We start from the raw sequence: 12,996 nt of genomic DNA, 5'->3' as shown, positions 1-12,996 counted from the left end.
TGTATATGTCAGAAGAGCAGTACATTTTAAAGTGCAATCAACTTGTATTGATGTATTGTATTACCAAGCACGGGACAGTGACGTTGTTACAATATTACAGGGTAAGGGCCTCAAAAACAACTATGTTTGTCATTGCGTTCATAGGCTCCTCAACCCCAAAGACAGAAATTTGAAATAAGTCAAATTTCGTATGTATAGAATAAAAAACTCCCAGTCATCCCACATAGCGCCAACGCCATTATGTCTACTAAGCATTTAGCTCTTTAGTTGGCAGAATGGTATCATTAAAAACAGTTCACCACCAGTGTCGACAAAAGGTTTCTGTTTAAGCCGGTAACTTTTGAAACAAAAAGAATTAAAATCCCTTAAAAAAACTGTATGTATCAGAATGTAAGATGGACCCGTTATTAATCAATTCGTTCGCAAAATCGAAACACTTAATGCCTTCACTATAAAAATAAAACAAGCCACAAAACTACACAAACATTCAATTGCTTTCATTCCACTCACAACTCAACTTCAACATTTGTTCGAAACCAAAGCTTGGATGAATGCGAATCCGTTTTTTGACAATGTTGCAGTCGGTTTTTCTAGTAAGATTGTCGTAGATGTTGGCGGTCAAACCAGTTTCGAATGACACTAGCGTTGCGTACACAGGCATGAATAACTCCATGGGTCAATTTGTAGCTTTCAAACACAGCTCCACAAGCAACGATTCCCAAGTAGTCAACACTGCCCTCGTGCGAGTGAACGATGCTAATTCCTGGATGTGGATATTCTTGAGGATTACAATTACACTGAGCTATTTGATATTTCTGGATATTTGGGGTTCGTTTTTATTCGGCCAAAATTTTCAATTATTTAGCCACAAAATTGTTTATGTGTAGATATTACAGCAACAGCAGTGTTTGCATCAGCAAACTGTATGTAACAACCAACTATAAGGCATGGGGATATTCAATCGCCATCACTACTCTCAACTTCCTGGCTTTCATTTTCGTGGCAATTACGTATTTTTGGATTTACAAGAAGTCAACTGCCAGTGCCAGGCAAGTGAACGAGAGACGAAGAGATGGAAGGGCGACAATACAAAACAAAGGTAAGCACATTCGAATTTCCAAATATATTATACCATTAATGCTGTTGGTTTCGGCAGAAATGCAAAAGAAAGTCCTCCGACTGATGGTAACCATTCTTTTCTACTGGGTTCCAATTTCTTTCATAGCATTAGTAAACTTAGGTGAAGTCCCTATGCCTCCAGTGACATATGCTGTGTCAACAACCATCCTGCTGCCTATCAACAGCTCTCTAAATTCCCTCATCGAAACTACTTTATAATAGAGTGATGGCCTATGTGCCGTTTTCAGGCGCCAGCAACAGGAAAATGTGGTTGTGGTTGCTAATCGAGAAAACTTACATGTGATTGAAGCAAAAACTACTCTGTAAATAAACATTGCATTCAGTTTGTAGAAAATATAAAGTACTTTTACTTGACATCACACAGACAGAAACGAATCTTGTCTCTGACGTCACGCGAACCTACTATGTGTAGACTCCTACTTAATTTCCGATGGGAGAAGAATTGGAACATAAAATTGATGTTTCAAATGATATCTTTCATATTTCAAATGATATTCAAAAATCTCACAATTAGGACAAAGTAACATCTATGACGTCAGATTTATTCAGCCTAAACTGAAGAATAAAAATTCACGTTCTGTTTGGTTGGTGTACGCACTCCGTTTTCTTCGTTATGCTGTTTGGTTGTATTTTATGCGTCGTCATTTTATGCACCATGGTATGAGTCACATGATGAGTTGGTCGGTCTTGTCGTCCACGTCTCACGTCATGCAACACATGGACACTCTTATCATGTGTGAGTGTTGGAACACTTGACATCAACGTGGGTAGAATCATTTTGGTCATAACAATTATGCGGGGATTTCCCTTGCTTCCAGTGACTTTCCTACTACATTTTGTCTCTGGATCAACGTTTACTTGTAAATGTGATGCTATGATGTTGGAAACATTCCATACAATCAACTCAAGGTATACAAACTATCGGCAGAGGAAAATCTATTCTGCCACCTTCAATTATTCACCAAGTTAAAAACATCGCCTAAATACTCCCTCTCACACGCCTTGTAGATAAACCTCGCCATTTGTATTTTGTGCCTTATCATGGTCGCATAAGTGCAGCTTATTGTTGTCAAGATAACACAAACTTTGAATCATGCCAAACTCTATGTAGTGATAATTTCATTACTTTGCTGTAGAATCGTTTTCAAAATCGACGTTGCATCAAATGCGTAAACTTATTTCAATATTATTGTACTGATGCAGGCACATTGTCGATACAAAAAGGCTCTTTTAGACAAAACGTTGGTATTTATAAATAATATTACCCCTGAAGGGCCTTTTATTATTTTATTGAAGTAACTTCTTATTGTCAGTAATTGGTTGGAGTAATAGTGCTGTTTATAAAACTCAATATTAAATTTTGTAAATGCTGGTAATTGTTTTGTTTTCCGCAACTGTGATTATTTTGTTCCACTTGTTGTTGTTATCAATAAACACGTTGAGAGGGTAAAAGTTTGTGTATTTTTGAACTTTTGAATTATGAAACGAGGTACAAGTTCCAACCATACTTGATGAGGTTGTTGAGGAATCTGAATCCATTCATCATCTGTTAGAGTTGGTTTTTGTTTACTTGAATTTCGCCTCCATAAGCTTGACTCCATCAGTTTGCATGAAGTTTTGTGTTTATTTCACTATTTGTATAAATAAATTCTTAGCTAAACTGTATATCATCTTGATCGGAAAGCAGCAAAGGCTTCTGTGTTGGTGAAATGTATATGAGTGTAATTCGGAAATTTATGATGATTGGCAACTTATGGTGAATGTATTAATTCTTTTAACACGACGACGTCTTGATTTACCAGGATGTTGATCAGACGTGGACTAGAAACGATAAAGGAAATGCCAGTTATAAATGTCCCGGGGATTAAAAAAACACAGAATTCAGAATATACCAATAATTAAGACACATGAGGACTATGTTTTTTCTACTAAATTATGAGAACTGAGGTACATATATGCATTCGTTTTACAAAACGACGTTTTATTATGCCTGGATGTTTTTTATTGGTGACCAATTAAATGGTTGATATATATGGCTTGAGGTCCGATCGCCGTCAAATAATTTGGATGGTTTTTATCAGCCTGCGTTTAGTTAAACATATGTCCATTGATATTGAAAGCGATTGATTTATAGTTAAATATACACAATATCTTGCACGATTACATTTTTAACTGAATCCTGTAAGTGAAACATATCAACTAAATCATGAAATCATCACGAAATCAACACAGTTACTACACAACATGAACTTTTAATTCGCGTCAGACCAAAACAATTTGCTGATCCTGTGAATATTCTTCATTAACTTTCATAATATTATCTGCTAATCCGACATCGTCGCAGGGTATTAAAAGGATTTTATTCCGTCAAAACCGAGTAAATTTCCTATAGGATACATTGTTAATGAATAGGTTTTCGGCCTTGAATGGGTTTGGTTTAAAAAGCAACAACTCACAGGTAACTCTGCTAAGCATAATTATCATTGCTTGTCTTTCAAAATTAGTTGGAAAAAACTCATGTATTTTAAGTTATTGCTGGTTGCGTCTTAGATATGACAACACCGGATTCAATCAAATATACACAATATATTGTACGATATCTTGTACGATTACATCTTAATTGATCAATGAGAGCTGCTGCGTCAACAAATATGTACAATATAAGTAGACGTAATCACGGCAAAGTCCAAGTCATAACGAAAGGTAATAAATATGTGCAATGATAACGAATTCAGTCACATAAAGACCAAAATGAATGTATGTATTAGTAAATTTTAAATGTCAGAAATGCAAAAGGTAAAATGCGTAAAATCCTTATAATAGTGCGGCAATATGTGGATATGTTTAATTGCTGCCTATGAGGTGCGGATTTAAACCTACAGGAACAAGTGAAGACAACTGCTGTTATATCAAAGCAATAAGAACAAGCGACGTAGAGGTGTTGCTACCGCAAACAAAAATGTAAGTGTTAATTAAATACGGCAAAACAAGTTGCACTAACTAAAGCAATAAATGTGAAATTTTTTTAATAATACACAAAAAAACATTATTTAAAACAACATAGTTTTCAAATTAGAAAGTTTTCTGCTTTAATTGTATGTCAAGAATGTTTTTAAATTTAGTAAACTCAATTTTCCAAGTTGGAGTTTTCAAATAAACGAACGGACAAACAGGCGGACGGAAAGCTTATCGAAATATAATGAGGAGCGTAGTTACGTAAAGACCGTTTGATAATGTTTGAAGACCCGAAGTTCAGGGGCGGTCGCGGTGCATTCCCAGCACGCGATCTCTTATCGCGAACAGGTTCAAGTCGAAGGCGCAGCACGACGCGTGTCCTTCGCTCTAGACTGCGGGGTCGCGCGCGCAGCGGGAAACGAAAGAAGAGATTGATGAAAACTGAACATGACATTGACCGCTTGGATTGAAAACATATGGAGGATGGAAAAACTCCAGCGGATATTTCCTGTCCACGTGTCTGTGACGCAACAATACCAAAATATCTCTGACGTCATACAGTAAATAGATTTTGAGTTTGTTCAAATTTCGAAAAGGAAATGTTATACCATGTAACGCTTTGTTGACTTAAGTTTTGTGACTTTTTTCGTTAATGACTTAAATTTAAACATTTGTCAAATGATGAAAATTATAGGAACAAAAATACCCTCCTATTAAAAATATTCCAACATGGTTAATGAACTGCATTTTTCGCCCAAGTTTAATCAATAAATTTTCGTGTCTTTTATATCAAATTTACATTTTTTCAAAATATTTTATGCACTCTTCGTTGCCTTTATATTAAATATATTAAATATGTTTGAAATTTGCCTTTCAAAAAGTATTGTTCAGGGGTCACGGGCACGTACTAATGAGGCAAGAAAACAGGTATTTAAATGTGGTAAAACGCTATAAACTTCCAAAAAGTTTGTTTGAAAGTTCGTTTTCTTGTCATAACCACGAATATTGGCGCTGATTTTTCACATCAACTGTTGCAATGATATTAAATTATATGCGGTATATTGTCTGCAATTACTCGGCAATCCTTTTTGCGTATGGTGGAAAAAAAAAACAGCCAATCATAGTTTGGAAACATAACATGTTTTCCTGTAAATTGTTGGTTCTATGAAGATTTCTGTGGGTGTATTTTGCTTTTAACAAACACAAAGAATATATTTAATGATTTTTGGTTGCAAAAATGGACGTCTTTTGAGCGAGGAAATTATTTTCGGCAACCAACCGGCACCACCATATGTAGGAAGGAAACAAACCCGCAGATTTATTATCTGACAAACTTCCCTCTGTGACGTCACCTTGCGTCTATTCATGACGTTTCTTCAAACTGTTGGAAAGGGAAGGGGTTTGAAATTCCCCATATGCAAAAATTTAAATTTGACAGTGGCAAAAGTTGTCTGTAATTTGTTTTCAACGAAAGTTCAAAAATCTCAGCGGGTTGTACAAGTGAAGACAACTGCTGTTACATCAAGGCAGTAAGAACACGCAACGTCAAGGTGTTACAATCGCAATTTTTTTAGAAACACTATTTACTACAGTCTGTTTTGACAGCGCATGATATTTTCAGCAAACTGTGGTTTTTACACAAAATCTCGCAAACTGATGCAAAAATGTTGAAAGTGTTATATGGTTTAACAATTTCATTTCAAAAAAATCTATTTTTCCAAGTTGACGTTTTCAAACAAACAAACGAATTTCATTAACAAAGCAAACAAACAAACAAACCGTCGGACGGAAAGCTTATCGAAACATAATGAGGAACGTTGTTACGTAAACACCGTTTGATAATGTTTGAAGACCCGAAGTTCAGGGGCGGTCGCGGTGCATTCCCAGCACGCAATCTCTTATCGCGAACAGGTTCAAGTCGAAGGCACAGCACGACCCGTGCCCCTCGTGGTAGACTGCAGGGCCGGCCGCCCGCGCCACTGAAAACAAAGGGAGAGATTGAGCAAAACTGAACATGACATTGACCGCTCGGATTGAAAACATATGGAGGAAGGAAAAGCTCCAGCAGATCTTCCTTGTTCCCTCTGTTATATATAATGTACGTACATATTGTGTTTGTTTAAAATCATATATAAATATAGCATTTAACTCCTTGGTTGCTTGGGCGCGACTATTACATCTAACACTTGTTTGCATTATGTGATGGAGGTTTTGTGACATTTTTTTCGTTAATTTTTGTCAAATGATGAAAATGATAGCCACTTAAATACTAACATATTAGAGTTAATCCAACACGGTCAAATATATAAATTTGCTGTGTGGGCTGTGAACGAAGTCAACTGCTGCATTGGGCAAAACAAACAAACAAAGTTACAGATATTCTTGTATAATTAGGTAACAGATAAGCGACAGACACGCGCTCCAGTCGACTCGGTAGGAAGTTTGAAACATCGCGCCGTCTTGAAACAGTTGTTATCCTGTCTAATTTACTCCCCGCAATGATTGCGCAGCCCACCGACGGCGCAAGAGCGAATAAAACGAGTGACACGCGATCAACGAGTCATCATTTGTCACTTACAAGCAAACAAGTAACATGGCAACTCAAGCAATGACCAACTATTTTCCTTCATGCGTTTCTCCGTGGCTGCAGGCAGGCATGGATAGCCAGCGTGTGCCACAAGTTGAAGATCCGTACCAACAGGAAAACATTGAACAAGTTCAAGTTTGTCCAAACCCTGAGAAATATTCGCAAGTCATTCGTTCGCCGATTGATTCGAACGTAGAAGCTCATCTACAAGATATCGATGTTTGGAAACAATTTTCTTCGGCGCGAACTGAAATGATCGTCACCAAACCTGGAAGGTAAACACTGCACACAAAATCCTATCATAATTGAAGCAAATTTTCGAGAAGAGTTTAATATTTTGTTCCCAATAACATTGCTATTTCACAAACTAATGCAATACATTTTTTCAGACGGATATTTCCAGGATACCGAGTGAAGTTTTCTGGGTTGAATCCAGACGCACAATATTGTGTTCTGATGGATGTCGTTAACATCGACGAACACAGATACAAGTTTCAGGTAATTTAAATAAGTTTACATTTCCTTTAAAACGTGGCATATTCAATCTTTGGCAGGCATTGTAGTATTACCTTGCTTTCCTTGAGCAAAATTTAAACGTTTGATTTCCATATTTCACAGAATGGTGAATGGATTGTTTCTGGTCGCGGAGAACCAAAAATTCCCCAAAAGTTTTATATTCACCCAAAGTCGCCCTCTACCGGCCGAAAGTTGATGAATGAAATCCTTACATTTCACAAAGTCAAGCTCACCAACTCTTTCGCCCACTCAGGAACAGAAAAGGTAATTAATACTTACTAGTTTACTGAACGTAATAAATTCTAAACTATCAAGGTGTCGGAATTTAAAAAATCCATTGTTTTAGTTTAACGTCCACTCCATGCATCGTTATCAACTTCGAGTTCACATCGTTCGAACCGATGACGTCAGAAATATAAAACATGAACCGATGTCAACATTTGGCTTTTCACAAACAAACTTCTTTACCGTGACAGCTTATCAAAACCACGAGGTAAGAGAAAATAATCATTTTATTGAACTTTTAAAACGACAAACATTTTTCAAATAGATCAACCTCCCAAATACAAAAGAGTTAAATGTGATCTTTTGTGTTAAAGGTGACCAAATTGAAAATCGCCAACAATCCATTTGCAAGAGGATTTCGATGCGATGGAGGCAAAACTAAAAACTCAAGACGTTTCTCTGGCGACGTTTTAGAATACACTGGTTGTGACGTCACAGAAATGGCCAACAAACGATTAAAAGTTGGATTTCCTCAACAAAACAATTTCACTTCAAGTTACTCTGGATATTCGAGTTTCCAACCAATCGCTTCCGCCCAAACAGTCAATCAAACTCCGCAAAACATTTTCCATTCGACACCTGGAGATTACATTTCATTCAACGCAGTTCCGTGTAATTATTCCGGACATTCGCAACCAACGGATCATTCTACTTCCTCTCATCCTGTTCCATATCGCTACTTTGAATCAGCGCAATCACCAACTGTAAATCACCAATTTACGTCACATCATCCTGTTTCCAATAACTACTTGGCCGGTTCCCACAATGCTGGTGTTCAACAAGTTTATGAATACGGGAACACTTCACCGTACAGCGACAGCCCTGCGGATGAATATTTGGGCAATGTGTCACCCAATATCCGCCATTGTTCCTCACAACCAACACCTTCACCGGAATGTTTCGAAACAGGCGTTGGAAATTTTTTCTACCCACCAGTGGCACAGGAGTTCTTCGACACCAACTTGAGTGAAGGAATAAACGCTTGTCATTCTAGCCCTGAAAGTAATTTGTCTCCAAACTCCTGTGACTTGAACACTTTTGTCGACGAATTCGTTCCGCCAACATTCGCTTCTGCTGATTTGTTTCAGTTTTGTTGATATTTTCACAAATAAAAATAACCTAAATTTCACATGCATTGTGTTCTGTCATGTTTTGTGAAAATTTTTTTTTAATTTTTATGATTCAATAGCTCTTAATATTGAGATCTATCGATGACATTCGAATAATATAGATTCTAAACATGATTTGTAGAAAGCTAGGTGATGAAAAAAACGTTCTGGGCCTTTGGTATTTTTAGACAAAAAAGTTCCGCCGATCTCGGTAAATTAAAACAGAAATACAACAAGTAAAAAAACATTTTTTATGTCTCCAAAGGGACATTGTAATAATTTGTTTGTCATTCAACCGGGAAAAGTGAGTCAGATACGCACATAGCCATTTTTCACCGCACTGCGAGTAGGCTATGCGGTATGCAGTGTTATCTTTCTACAAACCTGTAAATAAGCAGCACGTCTTTCTGGTATTATTAAGATGTCATTTATTATTTCAATGCAATTCTTTCTGTATGGCGACAAATTAAATCGCCGTTAAAACATATATTTCAGAAACTGAAATCACCTGTCAATCAATAAACACGTCAATACTTGGAAATAGAAATCGTATAAGACCGGCAATAAAATGCATGAGCGAAAAGATTATCCCAATGAAAGTTTTTTGAGAAAGAGGTGGAGTAGCTTTTTTGCAAATTGAAAATTGTGTTTGAAGGACTATTTTTTATGCGCTATACGGAAAGACTGCTTCAATCAACTTCTCTTGGTTACTACATAAGTTATCGTGATTCAACAGCTTGTAGTAGGAAGTGTTGTAGAGCAGGTTTGTTGCTTTTGAAGCCTGTAGTCGGTCTTAGACTAACTCGCATAGGAAGCACATTTAATATTTCTTTCGTAGCTAGTCAACGTAGTATTGTATAAACTGATACCATCACCTGTATTCGTTGATTGCAAATAAACATTTTTATCAATTTATCGGACGTTTTTTTTTACATTAATAATGATGTGTCTGTATTTTCAGCTTGGGTATTTTCTTTACTGTGTTTTGGTGTTCAAAAATTCAATATGAGCGATTCAAGATATTTTACCACCACTAAGAAGGGTGAGATTTTTGAACTGAAAGCTGATTTAAACAGTGATAAAAAAGAAAAGAAAAAGGAAGCAGTCAAGAAAGTCATCGCCAGCATGACTGTGGGGAAGGATGTCAGGTAATAAAACTTCTTGTTCATATCAACATTTGAGAAGAAACTCTTTGTTTTTTATTGCAAATCTCCATTTAACATTAAAACAAGGGTGTCTGGCATATTTATGTTGTATGATATTGGAAAAAAATGTTATAAAATCCCCTGCACACTTTGAGAAATTTCAATTAATCCATGTTAACAAAATAGCCAATGTATTAACATATGAAAAAGGTTTAATGTTTCATGCATTGACCGCATAATCTACAGTGGCCAAGAAAATATCCCCGCAAATAACAATCTTTTCAATCTGGTCTATATGAGCTGCTACATTAAGTCAATTGATACATGAAACTAATATATTTTGTAATTTAGTGCTCTGTTTCCTGATGTGATAAACTGCATGCAAACTGATAACTTGGAACTAAAGAAATTGGTTTATCTCTATCTGATGAATTACGCTAAAAGTCAACCAGATATGGCAATTATGGCCGTCAACACTTTTGTCAAGGTTTGTTGGTGATATTGCTTTGAAAGTTATCATGAATTTCAATCTCAGACCAACTATTTTTATACTAAACAACTCAAAAAGGCAATTTCAACTTAATATATCATTTAAGGTAACAGATAGTCTCATCAACCATGTATTTAAAATATTTAGGATTGTGATGACCCAAACCCACTAATTCGTGCATTGGCTGTTCGGACAATGGGGTGTATTCGAGTGGACAAAATTACAGAGTACCTCTGTGAACCACTACGTAAATGTCTCAAGGTGAGTTTTTTTAAAAGTGTTTTTTATCAGTAATGTTCTGCAGTACGCCAGTCTCTAGGTATATGAGTGTTGTGGTTTCAAGTACACTTGCTGTGAAGGCATTCAGTATTGTGTGAGTTGGATATGTCCTATCTCAGGTTTGTTGCTGTGGCCTCACACTCGCTGACTTTTTGTTAATATTTTATTACAAGCATCCTAATTCACATTACATATCAAGGGGAAAAATAAATACTCTATTGTGTGTGTGTTCATGGTTTTGTGTATGGGTGGAGTAACATATTGACAGGTTTTCCATGAATTTATTTATCATTTTCTGTTCAGGATGAAGATCCATATGTAAGGAAAACAGCAGCAGTGTGTGTTGCTAAGCTTTATGACATCAACAACAGCATGGTGGAGGATCAAGGTTTTTTGGATGCCCTGAAGGATCTCCTTTCAGATTCAAATCCCATGGTAAAATGGCTAGTCTATCGTTGTTACTTCAATCTATTCTGTCATTGTGCAATATATAGCCTGACAAGTGTTACTCTCTTCTAAATGGAATCCTGTTTGCAATTCAAACAGTCTGGCACTTATGTAGCAAGAATTTATACCAGCTTAATTAACCAGTTTCTGGAATCTTTTTGGCTAAAGGAGCCTTTAAAGCTACATATTTTTAATTGTATTTCTCTGAGAGCCATATGATATTTTTCGACATTTGGTAAAAAAGTGTTGAAAAACAAGTTCAAAGCATCCGAAATAACACCTGGCATTTCTTAGCATGATGGTTACAAATGGATTGTTACGTTATGGAAAATTACAGAAAAAGTTTGTAACAATCGTGCTAAGAAATGTCAACTTAGATTTATCTGTGAGCCAGATGCCATCATCAAAATATCCACATCAAGCTCGCAAGCCGTAGGTTCCCGGCCTCTGTTATTTGTGCTAGTGCTATTCACACCAATGCAACATGACATAATAAACTCATCATCAGAGTAATATTGACAGTGATTATATGTGTTGTATACAATGTTTGGTATGGTGGTAAATGTGGTGTATTTTGTTGCAAATGGAAAATCTTATTTGCAAATTGATCCTAGTTTGAATTTGTCACCAGCAAACAATTACAAACTAGTTAAATTTGGAGTACATTGCTGGGATGTGCTTTTGCTTGCAAGTTTTCCACCTCAATACATAATGCCCAGTTAAAAACACTGGGAAGTTTTTCTACTAAGTTTAATTTGCTGCAGGTGGTGGCAAATGCTGTGGCTGCCTTGTCTGAGATTGGAGAGACATCAACAAGAGTCGCCGAGCAAGTTAACTTCATGACACCACAAACTATCAACAAACTTCTCACTGCTCTCAATGAATGCACAGAGTGGGGACAAATCTTCATATTGGATGCTCTCTCCAACTACAACCCAGAAGATTCGCGCGAGGCACAGAGGTAAATAGCAATTAGTCAAAAACCTTTTGTAACCGAATTCAGATTTGCAGACCAGTTTTGACAAAACAAAAGGGAGATTTATAAAAAATTAATACATACAAGAATATTGTTCATCCAATTCTGACTGTAACTATTGGTATAATATAAAAGCATAGATATATAAAAATCTCCAAAGTGCAGTTTTATTGTGTTTTGTGTTTTTAATCCTAGTAATAAACTAAGTTGTTTGTTATTGTTTTCAGTATTGCTGAGAGAGTTACACCAAGACTTCAACATGCAAATTCTTCAGTTGTGCTATCAGCAGTGAAAGTGAGTGTTTTGTTTATGTCTTTTCCATAGTAAACTAATTTTTGTCAACAGAAATTGTCAATTATTTTAAGAAAGACTCATTTTGTTTTGCAAAACATTGTCAAAGTTTAATTTTTAAAATTTAAGTAACTTGAGCTTTTTCGTGTGATAGGTGTGTATGAAGCTTTTGGAACTGATGGACAACGAAAAGGAATATCAGAATAACTTACTCAAAAAGCTTGCTCCACCACTTGTAACACTGCTAAGTGCTGAACCAGAAATTCAATATGTTGCACTTCGAAACATCAACCTCATTGTACAGAAAAGGTGAATGTGATGAAAAGATGTTTTTTTACACAATTTTTGGTAAAAACTATGCAGTTAGTCAGGTATATATTAAAATTGTAGTAACTCCAAAATATACCACATCTGGTTTAAATGTGGTCATAACTGCTGCCTAATCACAAATAAGCTTTGTGAGTGGTTAATATGTAAATCAACAGTTTTAAACTTAATCTGTTTTTAAGCTTTTGTTTGCTGGTAAATACGTAACATATTTGCACAAATTACATTATTTTATTTTTTTTCAACAGGCCGAGTGTCCTCAAACATGAGATGAAAGTGTTTTTTGTAAAATACAACGATCCAATTTATGTAAAGCTCGAGAAGTTGGATATTATGATAAGACTCGCCTCACAATCCAACATCGCCCAGGTAAAATATATTGCTCATCTCCATTGTAATGTAAATGCAATGCTTTTATTTTTGGTGTTATGTAAAAACTTGTCTTTTGT

At 36.0% G+C, this 12,996-nt stretch overlaps 2 protein-coding genes across 2 annotated transcripts in view; both read left to right on the top strand.

The window, feature by feature from the left end:
• Positions 1–6,688: 6,688 nt before the first annotated feature.
• On the top strand, positions 6,689–8,580 carry LOC145890230 (uncharacterized). Its single transcript, XM_082981250.1, has 5 exons — positions 6,689–6,957; positions 7,072–7,180; positions 7,301–7,462; positions 7,545–7,691; positions 7,798–8,580. Exons 1-5 carry the CDS (start codon positions 6,689–6,691, stop codon positions 8,578–8,580), a joined length of 1,470 nt encoding a protein of 489 aa, XP_082837376.1.
• A 672-nt stretch (positions 8,581–9,252) lies between these two features.
• Positions 9,253–12,996, top strand: part of LOC145889688 (AP-1 complex subunit beta-1-like) — a 36,103-nt gene continuing 32,359 nt past the window's right edge. The window contains exons 1-9 of the mRNA XM_082980687.1: positions 9,253–9,355; positions 9,554–9,740; positions 10,089–10,224; positions 10,375–10,488; positions 10,810–10,941; positions 11,718–11,914; positions 12,157–12,223; positions 12,375–12,529; positions 12,796–12,916. Of these exons, the coding sequence (XP_082836813.1) occupies positions 9,259–9,355; positions 9,554–9,740; positions 10,089–10,224; positions 10,375–10,488; positions 10,810–10,941; positions 11,718–11,914; positions 12,157–12,223; positions 12,375–12,529; positions 12,796–12,916 (1,206 nt within the window). The 5' untranslated portion in view covers positions 9,253–9,258. The remainder of the gene's footprint in view (positions 9,356–9,553; positions 9,741–10,088; positions 10,225–10,374; positions 10,489–10,809; positions 10,942–11,717; positions 11,915–12,156; positions 12,224–12,374; positions 12,530–12,795; positions 12,917–12,996) is intronic.

This window comes from Ascidia mentula, chromosome 2, assembly GCF_947561715.1.
Source record: "Ascidia mentula chromosome 2, kaAscMent1.1, whole genome shotgun sequence".
Classification (NCBI taxonomy): domain Eukaryota; kingdom Metazoa; phylum Chordata; class Ascidiacea; order Phlebobranchia; family Ascidiidae; genus Ascidia; species Ascidia mentula.
This window is presented reverse-complemented; position numbering and strand designations above follow the sequence as displayed.